At 40.3% G+C, this 21,724-nt stretch overlaps 2 protein-coding genes across 2 annotated transcripts; one reads left to right on the forward strand and one right to left on the reverse strand.

Moving 5' to 3' along the window:
* The first annotated feature begins 279 nt into the window (after positions 1-279).
* On the forward strand, positions 280-9,731 carry slc35e1 (solute carrier family 35 member E1). The gene is made up of 6 exons (XM_070909435.1): positions 280-610; positions 2,819-2,889; positions 5,480-5,617; positions 6,733-6,858; positions 6,963-7,208; positions 7,907-9,731. Exons 1-6 carry the CDS (start codon positions 283-285, stop codon positions 8,132-8,134), a joined length of 1,137 nt encoding a protein of 378 aa, XP_070765536.1. The 5' UTR covers positions 280-282; the 3' UTR covers positions 8,135-9,731.
* Positions 9,732-13,520: 3,789 nt separating this feature from the next.
* LOC139287429 (prostaglandin E2 receptor EP4 subtype-like) lies at positions 13,521-16,511 on the reverse strand. Its single transcript, XM_070908449.1, has 2 exons — positions 15,576-16,511; positions 13,521-13,968 (listed from the first exon to the last, which is right to left on the reverse strand). Exons 1-2 carry the CDS (start codon positions 16,509-16,511, stop codon positions 13,636-13,638), a joined length of 1,269 nt encoding a protein of 422 aa, XP_070764550.1. The 3' UTR covers positions 13,521-13,635.
* Between the last annotated feature and the right edge of the window lie 5,213 nt (positions 16,512-21,724).

The raw sequence follows: 21,724 nt of genomic DNA on the forward strand, positions 1-21,724 counted from the left end.
AGTTTTGAAAATTATGTATTTCATATATAATTAAGTGTAAGTTAAGTATAAATTAAGTATATAATTACTATTTAAAATGATACATTCTACCATTTTAAACGCAGTTCACAGCAGTTCCATTTTATACACGCGTGTCTGTGAACGGCTTTTATTTTGAAACATGTGACCGGAAGCGGTGCATTTCCTCCATTGTTGGTTGTTTGGCGGTGTTGCCCACCCCCGACTCACCCAGACACACACACACACACACACCACCGGTGACTCGTCACTCCGCGCTGGAAGATGGCTGCGGCGGACCGGCCCCCGGTCAGGGAAGGGATCCGGATAGTTTTACTGTGTGTGTGCTGGTACACGGTCAGTTCGGGGGGCAACATCGTCAACAAAATCATTCTCAATGGATTCCCGTACCCGGTCACAGTCTCTCTGTTTCACATTATTTCTATCGTCGTCTTCCTCCCGCCGTTGTTGCGGGCATGGGGAGTCCCCAAAACAGAACTGCCGAGCAGGTACTACAAGTGGTACATCCTGCCTTTAGCCTTCGGGAAATACTTTGCATCTGTGTCGGCCCACTTCAGCATATGGAAAGTGCCCGTTTCATATGCGCACACCGGTGAGTACAGCGTATTTGTGTTAATTTGTGTACTAATGTGAAGCCACCTGGAGCGTGTCAGCCAGGGTAACTTGATGATGTGTCTGTACCGTCAGCTGATGTTAGCTTCGTGGCTAACGCTGGGCAACTGGGCAACGCCGACGTTTAACTGCCGTGTGGGCCCCGGTTAAATGTGGCGTCCAGCAGATCGTGAACAGACGGCCTTTCATGAGATTAATTAACTTACCATGGGTCCTCTAACTACAAATTTTCCAGCTTTAGACTCCCCTTAAGAATAACTAACTGGGTGCTGTTAGCTAGCTAGCCAACTTAATTAACGCTGATATCGTTACTACGTCAGGGGGGAGGGTCCATTACTGAACCTACTCTGTATTGCAGTGTGCTTCTCTAACTTTGATCTCAGACTGCCTGACAAAAATCAGATCACAGCTACTCATGCAATAGATTTTATTCTCCTTTGAAACCCGATGTGAAATATTAGGTTACTTGCTGTGAAACTCAATAAGGCTAACTGGCTGCCTGTCTTACGAAACTCTGTAGCCACTTTATTTGGTACATCTAGCTACAACCATACAGCCCATGGCTAAATCTTATTCAGTCTGATACAACAGTCCTTTAATAAATCATTCCTTTTATGAAGGTTGTAATGTTCAGTTTTTGTTTAGAGAGGTGTTCATTCAACTTTATGGTAGTTTTGGAGGCTGCAGTTTGTGGTGAGATGCTCCTAAAATGTTTTTTTTTATGCTTTTTATATCAGTTAGGGTAGGCTTAATAGAAGAAGCACCTCTCAGTATAATGCCACAAAGTTCAACAACACCACAACGTACAGCCTTACCATCAGGTTGAATTTTTGATTTATTGCATGACTGTTGTTAGACTGCATTGCCTAATAAAGTGCATCTGATGTCTATAGTTAAACCTGTGAATAAAACAATCCAAACGTCTAATAATTTCTCCCACTTTTAAGTAAACTTGAAATGAAACTGAATTTGTTTGCAGGTTTAGTCCTCCTCTAAACCACTTCCTGGTGGTGTTTGGACCAGATTGAGGAACTGATTTATTGCAGAGCTGTTGAATTAGACTGTTAGCTAGCTGTACCGAAGTAAACTGAGTGTTTAGTGAAAGTGTATGATTAAACTCCAATAGTCAAGGAAGTAAACTCGAAATTGGTGGTCTTCAAAGTGAGCTGTTGCTTGTATGACAGTTTCCATCAACACTCTTAGAAGAGTGTTAAGTGGATACATTCCATCAGTACTTGTTTAGCCACTTAGCCACAGCTAGTTAGCTTGGACAGGGAAACTGTACACTCAGTTGCCAATCTGATACAACAGTCCTGCAATAAATCCTCCCTTCATGAAGGTTATAATGTTCAGTTTTTGTTGAAACTATTTTAGAGAGGTGTTGATTCAACTTTATGATCATTTTGGAGGCTGCAGTTTGTGGTGCATTTGACCTGTATTGTGTTATAGTGAGAGGTGTAGCTCCTATTATGTGTGCACTCATAGATATAAATGGGCTATAAAAAATACCTCTCAGTATAATGCAAAGTTCAACAGCACCACAAGCTAACTACAGCCTCCAAAATGATCATAAAGTTGGATCAGCGCCTCTAAAATAAAAATTGAACATTATAACCTTCATATTTATTGCATTAGTTTTAGCTAGGTGTATGAATGAACAAAATAGTCCTCCTAACTTCTAATGGTTTGTCCTAACCAAAACTAGATGTAAGTAGACTTTAATTGAAACTTGAAACTCCTCTAAACTATTTTAAAGAACCTTGGTGGTGTTTGGAGCCAATTTGAGAGTCGTAGCTGCTAGATCTTTTAAGTTTGAAAGTCCTTTCTTAACATTATGGCAGTTTTCAACTGTGCTGAATCTAGTTTAGATATGTTGTTAATTTTAATAACTTTTTTTAAATGAACAGGGTGCCACTACTCTTGAGTAAAACGGGTTAGTGACACATTCCGGGATGAAATGCAATAGAGGCATGTGGACACCCAAGTGACGCAAGTTTAGTGTTTGACAGAGGCGTGGACCGGGCTCACACGTAGGAGCATTCCAAATAAGATCTGGGCCTCATTTTATCCTCCAAACGTAATCAGTTGTGTACTATGTTAAGGAAAGGAGGTTTGTCAAGGAAACAAACTGATTGTTTTACTTTCCATGCTGACATTGTCCCCTTTTCTATCTTCTTTTTTTTCACAGTCAAAGCCACAATGCCAATATGGGTTGTGTTGTTATCAAGAATTATCATGAAGGAGAAGCAAACCACAAAGGTGAGTAGGTTCGACACAGCAAATGAGTCACAAGGCCCGCTGTGTTTCAGCCTGTTTCTCAGTGTTTGAGACTCAGCAGTGGTGATGTGGCACCGTACTGCTTCAGCACTGCATCTCATATTACGGCCATCTGCAGGGGCTTTTGTCCCCGGAGTTGATCCGATGTTCTGTGGGAAGGTGGAGGTCAGGGAGGGAAACTTAACTTTTTTCCCCACTTAACTATCATACTATTTTAAAACTATGTTTGTATAAAAAATAAACAAATAATGAATTTTCAAAATATTTGCCAATATTAATTTTCTTAAATTAAATAACCCTTTCAGCTCTAGAGTTATTACCCGGACCTTAACACCTCATTTTATCTTGGCCTCTGAATTTTGTGTTTTAGTTCAGCCACAATGCACACTGTAACCACAACAACCAATGTGACAAAGTCTAAATTAGCCTTGACACTATTACTTCCATGGATATTATACAAAACACCATAGAGCACTATACGGAATACTGTATTATAGGAAAAATTAAAGGGAAACTATGATGTAGACTGTATTTTCTTCATGCACAGCTATTGTATTCAGCTGTCAAACTGTTGAATCGTATTGGCTTTACAAACTATAATGTAGTTCTGCCTTAGTGTGCACTGTGCAGATGAAAATAAATCAGATCTCAATGGGGGAAAAAGATCCTCTGTCTGTCTCCATTACTATTAAAGAGGACAAAAAGCTTCATTGTGGCAAAGTTCAGAAGTTTTGATATCTCTGGAATACAGCAAAATGTTCCACCCTGATGGAAACGAGGTGAGGACACCTTGGTTTCTGTAAAACTGTGATAGACCCTGATGGTGGAACATTTTACAGTCAATGTTTGCTGAATGTGAATAAGGAGACCTCTGAGTCTAACATCAGCGTGTCATGTTTACCTTACAGTCGGCACTTCAGTATTCAGACTGGCTGGATTCACAGACAGGGAGCATGGGTGTGGATGATGTGCTACTGTGTGTGTGTGTGTATAGATCCTGTTTGAGGAGCCGCAGGCTACACTGTGCTGTACGGAGAAGCCTCAAATTGTGTGAAACACACTAACAGCTGATAGACTGAATAAGCACTTTGTCAAACTAATATAACTCAGTTCAGTGTTACTGTACTTGACTCGGCTTTGTTTTAAAATGACAGTCCCGAATTTCCCTAGAATCCTACCCACCCCTTACGTACATGAGGGGGCCAGAATTATATAATTTCAATATAATGCATTCGTAAAGTCTCCAGCTTTTCCTTTTGAGTGCACAAAGCCTTCTGAATGAATTTTCAGAACAAGTCGGGGCTCCTGAAATGGGACAGAAATGTAGGCCTCTGCCAAAATAGACGAGGCTCTCTTGGTTTTAAGGGTTACCAAAAAAAGCACCAGCAACTTTACAATAATGTACTTTTTGTACTTTAGATCGGTACTTATTGGATATATCAGCATGCTCAGAGTGTCAGCAGAAGATCATTTTGTTAACTTTTCATCCTGATAGTGTTTGACAAGTTGTTGCCCGGAGCTCCTCTGCTTCCTCGTAGTACATCCTGTTACAATGTTTAATCATTAACCAATAAATTAAGAGGGCTGGCTTTAAAGGCACAGTCTACAGGTTTGGTGTAGAGCCGGTTCACATTGTCTACCTGCGTTGAGAGCATTTTCTGGCTAAAACAAGTTCCCAACCTCATTCTTAGCATTGTTCACCTTTCTGTATTTTTTCCATGTATGAGACAAACTTATTTGGACCATAAAACTGTGGGATGGTTTGATGGCAGTAAACCCGGCTGAATCAGAGTGCAGTGTTTCCCCCGTTTCGCTTGGGAGTGGTTGGTTTAGGGGAGGAGTGGGTGAGTGAGTGGGTGCACAAGTGGGTTTCATAACAACTGCAGATCTCTATCATAAAATCTACAGTGAGCTTGATTTGCATGTTGAAAACATTGGATCTTGAGAAATGGTAGTTTGTTGTCCCCGTGTGTGTGGTACAAGACAGGGAGGGTTAGTATGTCAGCCTTTAAAGTTGTGCAGGTGAAAATGTTGTCTCACCATCTTAACATGTGTTTGGATAGATTAATAGTGTTCCTGCAGTTTTGTGTGCTTTCTGTGGCCGTACAATGCAAAAAGTGAATGCCAGCCTGAAATAACACCACACACCTAACTACTCTATTAGTCTGTCAAAGCTACTGTGATAATGATTTGTTGATGTTACAGAACTGCATGACTATTTTTTTTAATCATTGTTGTTGAGATATCACCAAACAAATATTATGTGGCAACAGGCCACTCAAATTCTTCCTCATTTTAGTAGGGATGCAACTAACAATTACTTTCATTATCAATTAACCTGCAGATTAGTTTCTCTATTGATTGTTTGGTCTATTAAATGTTAGATAACAAGGAACATTTGCTAAACCCTGAGGTGGCATCTTCAGATTGCTTGTTTTGTCTGACCGAAAGTCCACAATCCAAATACTGGAATTTATTTGGAAACGCACCCAGACTGGATATAAACTACTGAAGTGTTGTTTATATTGGCGTCTGCTGACCCTGCCTTCTGTCTGTGTGGTTCTCGTTGTAGGTGTACATATCGCTCATCCCAATCATCGGCGGAGTGCTGCTGGCCACAGTGACTGAGCTGTCCTTTGATGTTTCAGGACTCATCAGCGCTCTGGCTGCCACGCTCTGCTTCTCTCTGCAGAACATCTTCTCCAAAAAGGTAACTCATTCTCATTCACATGATCCCTGCACCAAGGAAGGTACTTCCTAGTGATTTGAAAGTGCTTCTGTGGTGAAAAAATCAGGAGGTGCAAGTGGCCGCTGACTGTAATAATAAGAGTGGGCTTCAAAGGATAATTTTTTTTCCTCCAACTTTGATCTTGTGAATCTGGTTGTTGCTGTCATGACTAGCTATTGTGTATGTAAATACAAATGTACTTGTATGTAAATTTTTTTGTAACCACATTTATGTTTGTTTAGAGTTAATTTATTAGCTTTATTAGCTTACTATATTTTTTTGCTTATGTTGACACTGTTTGTGATGGAGAGTGAGATTGTGGAGCCCAGATAAATCACCCATAAGACTTATCTTATTAGTGATCTTATTGTTACAACTAATACATTAATTTGAGTGGCTTATCCTAGTGTACAATTCAGATTTACAAGATCGACAGAGGATTTTGAAGATATCTTAATGTGACATAAGCACAAGATGATAGCATGTCTAATATCACAATATATGCAAGTTTCAGGCAGTGGGTAATTGGAAAATGGGACTTGTGTTAATAGGGTCAGTTAGTATCTAATTTTAGGTGTACTGACATATACAGTTTAACAAGCTAATTTTAAGAATGATGCTTAAGGGGGACTGAAGGGTGAATCTATCCTCTAAATTCTGAATTTAGTTGGTCAGTGCTGTACCGTCTCCTGCCACAAGATGGTTGCTGTGTTTCACTGACCCCTGCACAAATCTTCCTTATGAAGATTTCCATCTCACTTATTTCATGCAAATCCTACCCACAATTTCACAGTGATCTTGCGGGTCTCCCTTGTCATTTGATACGAGCCCGGCTTTTGGCAGCCATTGCAACTCTGCAACGAGGTGATCGGGTTTCAAACACAATCGCCAAACTGGAAACTGCTCACACTAAAGGGACTTTTTAGGTTTACAGGGATGGATTGTTTCTGTTTTTAAAGGGGCAGGTGGACTCTCAACAGAAAGTATCTAAACAGTGAGAGACTTGACCTACACCCTCTCCTAGTGTAGTTTGTGAGTATTTACCAATACTTACCAGTATTTCCCCCCCCCCCCTCCCTCCCTTTTTATTTTTAAAGGTGTTGCGCGACACAAGTATCCACCACTTGAGGCTGCTCAACATCCTGGGCTTTAATGCTGTTATCTTCATGCTGCCCACCTGGGTTCTGGTGGATCTCTCTGTGTTTCTTGTGAATGGAGACCTGGTGAGTAGCAGTAACAGCTATTTAACAGAGTTTGGTAGAGTTCAGCGTCATCTGGCTGATTTTATGACCCTGAATGTAACCTGACCACACTGCTTTCATGACAGTCGGACTTCTCAGAATGGACGGGTACCTTTGTCCTCCTGCTCATCAGCGGCTTCTGCAACTTCGCTCAAAACGTCATCGCCTTCAGCGTACTCAACATCGTCAGCCCGCTCAGCTACGCCGTCGCCAACGCCACCAAGAGGATCATGGTCATTAGCATCTCACTGCTAATGCTGCGCAACCCCGTCACCCTCACAAACGTCCTGGGTATGATGACGGCCATAGTCGGGGTCTTCCTCTACAACAAGGTGAGTCACCTCCGACCAGTGGGTCAGAGGAAGGGGGAGAAGCAAAGAGCATGACATTGAGTCATAGGGAGTGAGTTATGGGGAAATGTTGGGGGAAGAAGTTAAATGAGAAAAGAAAAAATTTTCTTCTGTTGTTCCTTTAACTGACAACTCTTCATCAGCCAGCACACACGTGACACCAATGCTGATAATACATGTGGCATGCTAATATCAGCAGATGATATCGGTCCAATTTATAAACGTTTCCAAACATCCCGCAATACAGTTGAGAAAAAGTGCCGCCTAGGCCTTATTTTGTGGTAATACATTTGTAAAACAGGTTTGCATAATGATGCATTATTTTCCATCGCAACCAGCCACCACTGTGTGCTCTAAATGTCTATATATAGTGTATACACAGTATGCCTGCCAGCCCTTTGGTCCATTTACAGTCTTTCTTTCCTAAACTATAAACTGCTTGGCACGCTACCTAAAAGCAGCTTTCCATATCCGTCACTCTCCATCCAACTTGTGGCTGTTTGCCATTGACTGAAATGTAAATGGTAAAGTTAAGTTGTACTTTATTTATCCTCTTGGGGAAACGTTTGACCCTCCCAAACTATTCAGGATCAGTGGGCAGCCACAGTGCAGTGCCAGGGGACCAACTCCTGAGACACCCAGTCATTTAAAATCCATTTGCCCTTCTCCTCTGCCACCAGGCCAAGTACGACGCTAACAAGCAGAAGAAGCTGCTGCCGAGCTCCAAGCAGGACCTGATGTCCTTTGACAACCCGCCGCTGGAGAAGATCCAGGCCAACGGGTCAGTGCCTTTCTCCCACGGCTCAGAGCAGCAGCACAGCTGGAACAACGTTCTGACCGACCACTTCCAGTACAGCCGGCAGGCCTACACGACAAACTACAGCAGCAACCACCAGTATGTGGTGTAAAGGGGGAGTGTGTCCTTGCTCTGGGTCGCTGTCATAGACTTTACTGTGTGTAGCCGCCCTCCCAGCAGCGGGTCTTCACAGCCCCGCACACAAGACTGAAGGCAAGTGGTGTTTGTTCTGGATAGGAAGAATGAGATGCGTCGGTCACGATGGGCCTGTGACGTGACCTCTCCCACGCTCCTCCCTGTCTAAACTTCACTTTCTGACGGCTTTTCTGTATGTCATTGTTTATTTATTACTTTGGTACCAACTGTAAGGGATGGTCGGAGAGAAAACAAACCTTAAATCAGTTGTTTTCAGACATTTTGGTGACGGATTCAGCCATGATATCCAGACACAGGAATGTGCCACAGCAGGTGGACACGTGAAAGGTAGTTGATAAATGATTTGCACCTTACTGTCTGGAAATGTTTGAGATTTGTTTTCACAACCAGCCATCATTTGTTTTGGGTTATTTTGTTCACTTTCAGAGGAAAGGAGTCTGTCGTGTTACATTTTGTAAGCAACAAAGCTCAGTGGATGGCCTTAATATTTTGGTTTTAGGCATTTCATGTTTAGGATTGTCATTTTTCTTCATGAGGCACCTGTAATGATGTGAGGAAAAACAAGCTGTTTGCCGTCCTCTGTGAATAAAACGTGTCCCACTGCTCAAAAGCTTGAGGCAGATGGGACTTGTTTGTGGACCGCGGAGGATTTTAGGCGACGGTCACCTAAAAAGAGTTTTATGGTTTTGTAGATTAGTTCTGATGGGTTGATCATTTGATCAGACTCTGCCATTCTAATGGCTCTATTGATGGCAATGCTGGCATGACTGTAGACTGCACTCACTTGTGGTTCAAAATTACAGGTGCCTGATGAAGAAAAATGCCCAAATTTCAAAATATAATAAAAAACATTAATTGTGTCTGCAAGAATCTGATCCTTTCAGAACTTGCTGTTCTGAAACACAAACACACAAAGCCTCCACAAACACTTTGAACTGAGATAAATTGTCATGAAAGAGTGAGACCAGTTCTGTTACACAGAACAGTCGGTGACCTCCCACAGATCTGTCCCTTTCATTATTTCTTTTGTTATCATGGAGCATGTAAAAAGTTAGCTTAAAATTAGATTTACCAAAAGAAAGCATCCCTTCAGTATGAATTACAACAGCCTCTTACTGTACGGGTACTCGTGTTTCATCTTTCTTAGGGAGTCTAACCATGTAAAATGTCACTGAGATGTTAAAATTCATTATTTTGCTGTCATATTTTGGAGTTAAAGAATCAATTTGAAATGATGCATCCTTTTTATAAAATTGATAATTGGTATTTATTGATCTGCAAAGCTTCTCAGGCAGAGTGAGATTTTCTCTCCTGTCTGAACCAAAGCTGCTCTGCTGATGTTTGTTTGTTTTTTGAACAAAGGCCCAGTTCGAGTTTGCACATCATGAAACAACTAAATGTGTTATGCAGATTGTGACTTTATAGTTCTGGTGTTTGATTTATAGCATTTTTGTGAGACGGTCACTGGACAGACTTGATTCAAAATGAGACATGCATGAAATCAGAGGTTTGGTTTGTGCAATTAAAGACTAACTGTAATTTCAGGTAGACAAGAGGTTTGATTATTGATTACATTGTCTACAAAATTGGTCACTAATAATCATTTAATAATGAAAGGCCTTTTCTGTTCTTTTTTTACTACTTGAACTATTTAATTTGGGAAACATCAGTCATTTGCTTTTCTCCTTGCAGGATAGCTTGTGTTATCTCTAATGCACACTGAGCATCTCACTGCAGCAATATAAAGTTTTTATGATCTTTTCTTTCTGAAATCAATGTATTTCTGCTCATTTTGTAGGACAACGCACGTTAATTGATTTTTTGTAAAAGTGCCAGTTGTAGCCTGTGAGCTTGTTTTCAGCTGTAGTCCCTGGTAGATGTGGGTAAGAGGATAGTGCAGTTATATTCTAATAATATGGCTTTTATTTTTAGTGTGCTATGTTTGCCTTCTTTGACTTATTTTGACACTGTCACAGTATTTAGTCTGGAGAAAAACCCCAAAGGAGCTCTGTGGGGTTGGTGCGCTCTATGCTTTCCAGAGAAAAACTGGTATCAATAATTGTCTGTTTACAACTTTCTTTTAATATATAGAGCAAACCAGCTCTTACCGCTGAGATAGTTTGTAGGATCTTGGGAACCCATAGCTGCTTTGCTTTTCTCCAGCAGGGAGAGAAATCGCCACCAACAGAACATGAGGTCCTGTTTTTCAAAAAGACAAAGTTGGCTGTTTCACACTGATTGATCAGCCTCAAAAATGACAAAAGGAGTTTAAACAAAACCTCTGAGGTGGTTTCAGCATCAATTAAAATGATACATTTCATAAAGGTAGCATTTATCTACTGGATTGTTTTTGTTTTCAGTCCATTTTCAAAACGGCATTACCAACATTTCCATGTTAACACTGAATTAAATGACTGTGTAATGATGCCAAAACAGCAGAGAATTAACGCTCATCGCTGCAGCTCTGATTGTTTGGTTTCACAGCCGTACAGTTAAATGTAACTGCTCTCATCAACTCCTGCAAGCAGCCGTTTAAAGTTCCCAACACCAAACAGCAGACTCCGATTAACTGAGCGGCTGGACAACAAAGTGGAACCTTTAGCAACTTAAATACTAGATGTTTATGAGGAGATCTTTTCTATTTCACTGTAACATCTTCATAGTTTCTACCACCTTAATATGAAGAAGCAGATGTCTGAAAATATGGCTTTATGAGTATCAGTCCAGATATATTGATAAACACTAAGCACCGCCAATCAGTCAAGGAGACTAACACGACTTCAACTCTATATCACAAACATTTACAGAACATTTTTTTCAAACTGCTTTGTTCTTGCATTTTTATCTACAACAGGTGGAAAAGCTGATTGTCACACTGTTGCCTCATGTGAAAAGCAGTGTTTGTAAATATCAAAGAGGGAAAATCTGCTCCTTTTTAAATCGTCACGAATGCTTTTAGAAACAGACAATTTCAAATAATAAAAAACACACTTCATCTAGATATCAGACTGGTGCATTCAAATCAGGTCAAAGATGGATGATTAGATAAACGGGTAAAATGTGAAGAACTCCAAATCTATCCTCCATCATCGTGACGGGTGAGTAAATAAAAACAAATCTGAACTTGTCAGCAGCTGAGAAATGTGATTACACGTGAAACGGCAGTGTGACGTCGACAGACAACATCCAAGCAAACAGTGACACAATCCTTTCATACTTCATGCAATCTGCTTTTCAGTTTGTGCTCATTTCCCCAAATACTGCGATTATATCCAGAATTATTTTGACAGTAACAGCGTGTTGATGCATCACACCTCACATTTGAACCCTTTGTGGTTCATCACTGTCCGCTGCTGCAGCTGATGTTTTTAGACTCTTGGATTTCTTCATGTTTTTGTTCATGTCCTTCCTCATGTTGCCAAAAGCAGATAAATAACCGTTCTGATGCTCCACAGGATGGAGGCCTCGTTTGTAGGTGGACAAGATGTAAGAATTCATAAACTCCAACTTGTAGGACACGTGGTCGTTTATGAATTTCCTTATTTTTGTCTTTCAGTGTCCTGCTGGCTGTTTTGTTCAGCGAGCAAACTGGGAGAACTGGCAATTTGGATGTTGGCTCTCTTGGCTTTTAACTGGGATGTAAATGTTAATGAGCAGAGGGAGGGGAGATCACTTTGTAAAACTTGTACAATTATTATTTTTGTGCGTCTTTAATGGATCTTGAGACAGACTTTTTACTTAACCAATGTTTATAGATTTTTATTTATGGTGTCAAGGTACAAAAATGTTGTACAGAGGTGCAGCTGTGCACAGTCTTGTCTGCTTATGTTTAGTAAATGCTATTTTTAAATGTTGGGGAAAAAATAAATGCATTATGGAATACTGAACATACTGACTGTCTTTTCTTAATGTTTGATTAAAATGCCAGGCTTTTTATTAACTTTAAATGCAGAAAAGACAGAGATTTTAGTATTTTCACACTTTTATGTCATTTTTTCTAACGGAAAGCAATAATTTACATATTTCATTAGTATCAAATTGTGTGGTGTTAAATGTGGTACTTGCAGTATCAACAAACCAAGCCAAGAAGCCCAGTTTGTTCCAGTTTAAACTGGTTCACATCAAGTTAAAACATATGAATATCACTGTAACGACTGGCCAGGACATGTAAGAAGAACATGTGAAGGACATGTTTGTGTACATAGTCGAGCTTCTTGAAAGCTCAAGACCAGATATTTTTCTCAGAAAGAGCTGAAGGAGGCAGAACCAGAGCTAAAAGCCCCGTGAATAACAGACTTCATCGGGTTCTTAGAAACCAGACTACAATTGGATTATGAAACATTACTTGTTTTGGAGTTTTTCTGCCCCCTGGTGGCAAATAAATATTTTCCTGCAGCATCAATTTCAGCTCACTCCAGATCAGAGCAGCGAGGAATTTCAAGAGTTTTAAAGGATTTCATGCATACTTGATCATGCTTGTTTTACAAGTGATGTTCGCTCCTGAGTAAATAATGTGTCAGCTCCTCATTCAGGTCTTTTTTCGGCAGATGTTTTCAGTGCTGAACATCTCTCCTTTAATTTTGCAGGGAAAGACAGAAATCTGCAAAAGGTCCGGAGGAATTTTAAGAACATCCCAGATAGAAAGACCTGCCAATGGACTTCAGTCATCATCCCTTTCCTGCTCATTGTTTTTTAATACCAGGGAGTGCCATCGTAATTTGGTAGTGTTGTTGTCTTACAACAGTACAATGACAATACAGTTTCTTGACTGATTGACTTGACTGGAATTTGAAATAGTTCACTGTTAACAGTAAAAAGTACAATATGTCCCTCATAAATGTAGTCAAGTAGAAGTATAAAGTCACATACAATGGACTTCAAGTAAAGTACAACTACCTCAAAACAGTATTTAAGTACAGTAAATGTACGTAGTTACTTTCCACCACTGGAGACCACAGCAACATGAGTTCCATTCAAGACCAACAGTCAGTAGAGACCAAAGCTAGCTCAATCTTTAATATAAACATGCATCAGCAGCATTTAGTCAGTGCTTCATCGAGCTCATATCAGCGTTTCAAATGTCACTCCTGATGCTAAAGTAACTTTCCTGTGGACATGTCTGTAAGTGTCTGGATGAGGCGAGGCTGGGTGACAGTGAAAGGCACAAAGTAAAGGCTCTGTCATGTCTTATTGTTGCACTTTGGTAATAACATCTGAGTCAAACAGTTTTCTCTCATCTGTCCTGTGTCACTGCAGGACACTTCTGCATGGATGCAATCAGAGCCGCCCTCTGCTTTTTCTTTAATAAATAATCCTCCAGGAGCTCAGAGGGTCCCGTCCAGCTGTGGGCCCACAGAGTCATCGCAGTGACAACAAGTCTCCGGCCCTGCATCCAGCTGCCTGCAGCGTGAGAAGGCAGCAAACATTCACAGATGTCGAACGTGTCTTCAGTCTCTTTTAAGTCTGGTGGAGACTCTCTGTGTCTTGCGGCGTGAATTTGGCCGTGGCAGGCAGCTGAGTGATGATGTTTGCGTTGCACATCAGCTGAGTGAACACATGGCTGTCCGTCATGAGTTCAGGATATAGCAGATTACTTTGTGGTCTAGGAGCTGAACTATTGCGAGTGCTGCTGCCTCGCTTAGATAAACTGAGTAATCTGCGGAACAGAGACCTCCTGAGGAGGATGTAGATCCAGGGGTCAAGGATGGGGTTAACGGAGGCTATCCGGATGGCAGCCAGGTCAGCTTTGGGGTCATATTTCAGCATGAAGCGGTTTGCAAACACACGGACCTTAAAAAGAAAAACTAGTTACTGTTGCTCAGATCTTCATACTGTTAATAAGAGTTATTGTATTGTATTGTAAATATTGTAATGTCGTCAGATATATGCTGGGATATGTAATTTCTTTCATTATTTATGCAGGTTTCATTCATTGTGAAGTTATCATTCCTAAATGTCTCAGGAAAAATGAGAACCATATTGGCCCTATGATAAAATGTAGATCACATCACTGGTTCCCAACTTTTTTGGCTTACACGCCCTTAAGACTAAGCAGTGACCCATGACCCAAACATGTGACCCCTTGTCAGGTGTTAAATATCTCTATAAATTGTGTCCAGTAGAAAAATTCTCATTGTTTCATTTGAATAGGTCATTTTGGAGGCCTGGAAAGGCAAAACTATCAAGTATTTAACAGGAATGAATGACAATGAATTATTAGAGAAAAGCCAGAAAATGAACGTGTTTTAATTCTCTCCTCTCCCGTTAATCATCTTGTGATACAAATACCAAACAAACACAACTAGGTCAAAACTCTGAAATACTTAAGTAAAGTACAAGTACCTCAAAATTGTGCTGCAGCACAGCAGTACAGCACTTGAGTAAATGTTCTTAGTTATATTCTGCTCACTTGATCAAGCATTCAGTTTGTGCGTGAGTTAGCTAATTAACTTGATTGGAAATGAATAAACTTTAATCAAAAGTATCAACAGTATCGATACTTAGTCTTGTTTCGTTTTTTTACTATTGATACTAGCAACAATAGGATTAATATCAAAAACGTTCCATCTGGCCAACCTGAAGGGATGGCTCTGACAGCACAATACAAACAATGTTACACATGGCTGGTTTCAAATGGAAACTGTCTTCTGCCTAAACTTTAATACGACTTTGGTCTAAAACCTGCTGCAGTACAACATTATCAGCAGACTCCAGCAGTTGTTTAGTTACAGGTTTAACTTTAGTCTCGTGCTGTCGGTATCTTTCTCCTCATTTTTTTCTTTTTTGGAATCAAATTGATGTAATGAAGCAAATTATCCCAATTTCTGTAAATTGTATGCTAATGATTAATGGTTGCTATGATAATACAGTATTTCGGGGACTAGTAGGTATTCTTGGTTATTAGTGGTGAGAAATAACAGAGAGGGCCCACATTTACTTACTGTTCTCACAATTTTGTGTCACGTGTACTTTACTTGACCTTTTAAATGTATGTTAGTTTATACTACTGCAAATCCACTTCAATTATCTGACAGTTATCAGTTACTCTGCAGATTATTAACTAGCCAGAATACAAAGGTACAAATATTTAATTAAGCGACAACATTAAAATGCTGCTTACACAATAATGCATCAGTAATAATAATCCAATAGCCATACTTTGATATTTTAAGTGCTGCAGTACTTCCACTTGATTTGAATGCAAGAGTTTAACTCAATGTATCGTTTTATTAAGACAGTTAAACATTAAGTTATCACATTAGCTACACGTGCGCTGTGTTTCCCCTTTTTTATTTTAGCTTCTTGAAGGAAAAACTAAAGCTTCTTCTCGTTTTCCTGCTCCATGCGTTGGTATATGCAGCCAATTACTGCTTAATTACAATCCGACACTGACTCACCACTAGCGGGGCTGAACAGGCCAGAACCACCGCAGAGGTCATCACCAGCACCGCGATCATCTGCGACTCCGCGGCCGAGGACAGAGCCATCCACCTCTCCCGGACGCTGGCTCTCGTGACGGTCCGCTGCACGGTCCTCTGGCGCATCAGCAGCAGCGCTCCGCACACCGCCAGGTTCAGCACGATGGTGCCCGGGATGAGCAGTAGGCTGACGACGCCGTACAGCACGGAGTAAGTGGCGGCCACAGGCTCGTGCGTCCTCCAGTCGATGAAGCACCAGGTGCTGGACTCCTGCAGCTTGCTCTCCGCCATGCCCATCATCGGGAGGCAGCAAAAGACAATGTGGCTGATGTAAATGAAGACAAGGAACTTTTGCGCGAAGCGTCGGTCCACGCCCCACCGCTGGTAGGTGTACGGGCAGCATATAGCCAGGTACCGCTCTGCTGCCATGGCGCATATGATGCTCAGTCCCGTTAAACCGAAAAACAGCAACAAAAAGGAGTGAAACTCGCATAAACGTTGGTCCCTCAGCACATGCTGGTCCAGGTAGTTGGCTATGGTGATCGGACTGGCCAGGCAGGTGCCCAGCAGGTCTGTCACAGCCAGACCGCAAACCAGCGTGTAGAAAGCTGAAGACTTTCTCTCCTGTCTTGATACTGAAAGGACGATGATTGCAATTACATTTCCAATGGCGCCTCCGGCAAACATAAAAATCGGTAAAGCCATTGCTGTCGCGTGTGAATGAGCCAGCGTCTGGTTTACGGAAACAGATCCGTGCGTAAAGTTCGAGCTTTCCATGGTCAGATACACCCATAGGCTGCTGTTTGTTAGCGATATTTCCTTCGGTCTGTTGTGGATTTGGGAATGCATTTCCTGTTTATATCCCTGTAACAGCAGATAAGAACTCAGCAGGGGTATTTTCTCTGGTAGTCCCATCCCCTTTGCTTCCCAGTAATCCAGATTCAGTTACCCACACAGGTCGTTGCGCATAGCTGTGAGCTGAGAGGCGGGCTGTTTCTAATATACTGAACCACCCAGCAGCTTGAGCGGACGGATGGGATGGGATGCTCAGAGAGACAGTTTCTTTCAATTTCCGCTCCATGTCTCATCTGCCGATGGTGGCGTCATCACAGCGCTGCGTAATTTCTGTGACAGCAGACAGTCAGGAGGTCGACTTTACAGGCTGATGTGTAAAGATGCAGCACACACACACATGTACTCACACACACACACGATGATGTGTAGAGACAGAAAAGGCCTCGGCAGACTTTCATCACACAGTTACACATGAGTCATATTTGGATGCAGGATGATTTTTTCTTAAAGTTTGTAGCAAATGCAGCAGTTTGATGATACTAAAAAAAGAATAAAGTGAAATATACTGTTACAGTTACTGTAAAATTACAGTTTGCAGTTGTTAACTATGTTTTTACATTGAACAACACTGTTATGTTTGAACAGTCCCAACTCTTTTTAAAGGGTCAGTTCACCCAAATTACATTATAAATAAATAAAGCCACACATTTTGCTTCGATTTGCTCAGGATTCGAGATAGTGTCTCTAAATGTGCTCCAATAAAGTGGTGGTGAATGACTGAATATGAAAATTGTAAAAAAAAAAAAAAAAAAAATGTTTGTCAATGAAAATTATGAAAAGAATTCAAAAGCAACATTTGTGTCCAGACTCGCTTTCACTAACAAAGAAATAATACTGCTTACAGTGTGTTGTGTGGATTATCCAGAGTAAAGTTTTTGTAAAAACATGTTAAGTTTCTTTAAATACTTTTTTTAATGCATTGAGCATTTAAAAAATGCAAATAAAACCAAAACACATGCTTAGATACCAGAAGAGGTAAGCAAATATATTGTAATAATTGGTGTTAACTGAGCCTTTAACACTCCTCTTCTGGTGTCATGTCATGATGTTTTTGTTGATCTTGTTTCTGTGTTTTTTCATCATGTTTGTGAATTATGAGCACTTTGAGTTTCATTGAGTGAGATGGGATTGGGTTTACATGCACATATCTATACCTCCACTCCCCTCTGCAGCTGAGTTTGTGACCTGTCATTCTTTGTAGTGATGCACAAAAGTCAGTTAAAGCTGCAAAATTCTCCAATAAATGACTGAATTATTTGTTTCAGCCAATGCACATCATCAACTGTATGACAGCACTGATTCAGCAGCATTGTCAAGTTGATTTATATATATTTATTTAAAAAACACATCCATCAGATTGAGCGCGTGCATTTGAATTGGAAGTTCAATTCAAATCAAGGTTTTCCCTTTCTTGTGCAGATTTTTCCTGCTTCTTTTGAAAACTCAGGTGGGATTTCTGTTACCAGAAAAGTGAGGCTCATATTTCATATGTAGTTCATTATTTCCAGTGTCTGTGAGGGCAGAAGTTGGGATTGTGTAAACAGTGTTGACGTGCAGTCCAATAAACATCAAAACATACAAATGTAACACAAAAACAAATGAGTTACATATCTGCATCGCTCCTCATTATTTCACTCTACTACTGAGACTTTTCTTCACTTTCAACGTGAAATTTCATTGATGAAGTTTGAGTTTGTGTATGTTGCTCTTCAACAGAGGCAGAAACTATCAGGCAAAGAATGTTTACAACAAGTGGAAAAGTCTTCTGAACTCACCAAAGGTTTAGTATCAGTGGGAAAGCTGCAGACTAATTAATAAAACACATAAATATATGGCTGGAAAAATGTGTTCCAGTGTGTTGTTGTGGTTGCTACTTTCCCATTGACAAAGCTCTGTGTCCACAGTGCAGCACACAGCTTTGTCCCAAACAGTCATGACTGTAAATGGTTGTGAGGAACAACAGACGGCTGATGGACAACGTTGAACACTCGTTACGTCAGTGCACTTAAGTCTGTTCCGACTCTCCAGCCATCGCACATTCATTACAGCGTGACTTATGTTTACAGTAAGGGAGCAGCAGCGAGGGGGTCTTTGTCTGAAGCCGACCTTAAAAGACAAAACACAACACCTCCCTGAGAGGTAAACCACCGCTGCTCATCTCTGCTGCAGACCAAAGGGAGCTGGCAGACTCTAAACACAACAAACCACTAAAGTGATGCCAAGGCTTGGAAACTCCAGCGCTGCCTGGAATGTCCTTCAGTTCGTAGTGAATCATGGGATGTACAAGGCGTCCCTACGCGGTTTATAGTGTTCTTGAATGTCGTAAAGGTAATCCAATTATTCCAAATGCTCTTAAATTGTATTATCTCTGCCTGCAGCCTCTGCAGTGGGCTGGAGCAATAAAAGTGTACATAGAGTTTAGTGTATGACTAAGCTGCAAAACAGAACATGTCACAATATATAACCCTAAAAGGTCATTATAAGGGATTTTTTTCTATAAACACATGAATCAGCACAAGCAAATGGAGAGAACCTTTCTGCCCGCTGTCGTCAAAACAATAACAATACAACATTTTTAATTTATCAGATTTTCACCGACTCTTCACCGGCGTCACTTCAGCCATGTTCCCATTTTGGTGATGTCAGTGAAGCTCTAAACACAGATGTTAATGTAAACTATAGTGTATTCATATTTATACTACTGTCTATATATCTGAGCCATAGTGTGTACACCGCATTCATATCATACATCCAGCATTTTATTCTGTATATAATGTCTTACTATTGCCATTGTCTTGTAATTATTCCTGCAATATATATATTTTTCATACTGTATATGTGTATTCATTACTGTTTATCTATGCACATTACTCTGCACTTCTGGTTAAATTACATTTCATTGTTTCAGGACTTGTATTCTGTGCAGTAACAATAACATTGAATCTAGTCTAATCGAATGTAATAATATTACATTCGATTAGACAAGATACATTAGACTAGATTATATTATAATCTAGTCTAATTTAATGTAACCAAATATGCACTGAGGATTGACTGCGATCCATTGCTCAAGACACCCAATGATTATTTTCATTATCGTCGTTTAGTGTCTAAAATGTCAGAAGATGGTGAAAGATGCTCATCACAGTTTCCCAGATCTCGAGGTGACGAGGTGTTTTTTTCCAACAGTCCAAAACCCAAACATATTCAAAGGCTATGCTCAGATTTCTGCAGTATTTGGCTTGTTTTCGTGTACCACCCTAATGTTACCCGAATGTGTGTCCCTGCATGTGCAGTCCTTTCATTTGAATAAGTCAAAGTGGATTTAAAGTGATGTAAAACAAAGAAAAGCAGCAAATCTTCACACGTCAGAGGACCAAACCAGCAAATGGTTGTACATTTTTTTGCTTGATAAATAATAATTTTCACTCTAACATTAACAATTTTGTGTGTTGAATCATTCATTTCAGTCCAGTGTTTCCTCTTTCATCTCCTCATTTATCAGTCAGGTTTCATAAATAACAGAACACACGCTACTTTAAGTTGTGCCACTTCATGTTTGTCCCAAGGGGTTATGATCTCTTGGAAGGCATCAACCCTACTCTGGCACGTTGTTGTTATGCCTATGATGTTGGTATAAATCAGCTGTTCAGTCAGTGATTGAAAACAGGTGTGTGTTATTGGATCACCTCAGCAGAGGGACTGAGCGTCATTAAGTTGTGGGAGGCTGGATGAAACTTGTCTTCTGTAACTGAGATTCTGTTAAAGTTGCTGCACTTGTGTATGTAAACTGTGTCGGCTATAACTAAGACATCTTAAGATAAATGCTTTGTTTATTCTTTTTTATTGTTTGATGCCTTATATCTGTTTAGATCACCCTATGCTCACCTGAGCATGTGGTTTGTTCCAGTTCCAGGTGAAGCTGAGAAGGTCAAACGCCATTCACTGGTCAGCAAAAGTCTTTTTCTCTTGTCAAACAATTGCAATCCTCTTTTTTGTTCTGGTCTCAGTTTTCTCACTGATAAAATCAAAAGTGAGAAGGGAAGTGAAGTCCAATCACAAGAGGTCATTTGAGACGCATCTGAAACTGAATATAATGCCTGTTGTGAACAGCAGGAGTCTTGATGGATCCAGGCAGAAGACAAGTCTGAACACAGCCTGCATGATTTAAAAATGTCAAGAAATAAGTTCTACATGATATTTTTATCACACACAGATGGAAAGGTGTTTTATGTAAAAGGAGTTCATGGATTTGAGAGGGAAACAAATTCTGCTCTTTCCTGGAAGTGAGTCAAAGACAATCTCCTGGGTTTAAAAGCACGAGGGAATCCAAAGTCGAGTGGGTCGGTCGGGAGTTACATAAGCAGAGGTTAGTCAGAAGTTAGTCACAACTATAACAGAGTCCGAACAATATTACAGTAACTAGATTACAGTCACTAAAAGTATCACAAGAAAGTTGCTAAACATGGGCAGAACCATAACAAACACTGACAAAGACTGATACAGTAAAGTGAGGGAGCTGCAAAGTCTAAACAAGAAACCAAAGTAAAGTATCAAGTTATCAGTTAGCTGAGCCACAACATTAAAGGGCAACTTCACATGAGCTGAAAATGTTGCAAACCTTGCTGCAGTGATGTAGAAGCGTACTCCAGTGTGTGTCAGTACACTGTGACATCACTGTTGGCTATTGTTAAAGGTACAACATGCTGTGCAGGCGTGCCACTTGTTACATACATCAATGCAGACAAACCTGAATCTCTATGAGCTGATAATCAAACAGCAGCAGGTGGTGGATTCATCTTTTTACACATTGTAAGTGTAAAAAAAATAAAAACGAAACAAGACTAAGTATCGATACTGTTGATACTTTTGATGAAAGTTTATTCATTTCCAATCAAGTTAATTAGCTAACTCACACACAAACTGAATGCTTGATCAAGTGAACAGAATATAACTAAGAACATTTACTCAAGTGCTGTACTGCTGTGCTGCAGCACAATTTTGAGGTACTTGTACTTTACTTAAGTACTTCCATTATATGCTACTTTATACTTCTACTTCACCACATTTAGTGTACTTTTTACTCCACCACATTTACCTGACAGCTTTAGCTTTGCACAATAAGATTATTTATAAAATATATAAATCAACTAATACATTATGATGTATTGCTATAGATTAAGCACCCAGCAGCATATAAAGTTGTTGACATCAACTCCACCTTCACCAACTGCAGCATTAGTCATGCTGACACGTTCATGCACAACTAATTA

The sequence above is a fragment of the Enoplosus armatus genome, chromosome 7, assembly GCF_043641665.1.
Source record: "Enoplosus armatus isolate fEnoArm2 chromosome 7, fEnoArm2.hap1, whole genome shotgun sequence".
Taxonomy (NCBI): Eukaryota; Metazoa; Chordata; class Actinopteri; order Centrarchiformes; family Enoplosidae; genus Enoplosus; species Enoplosus armatus.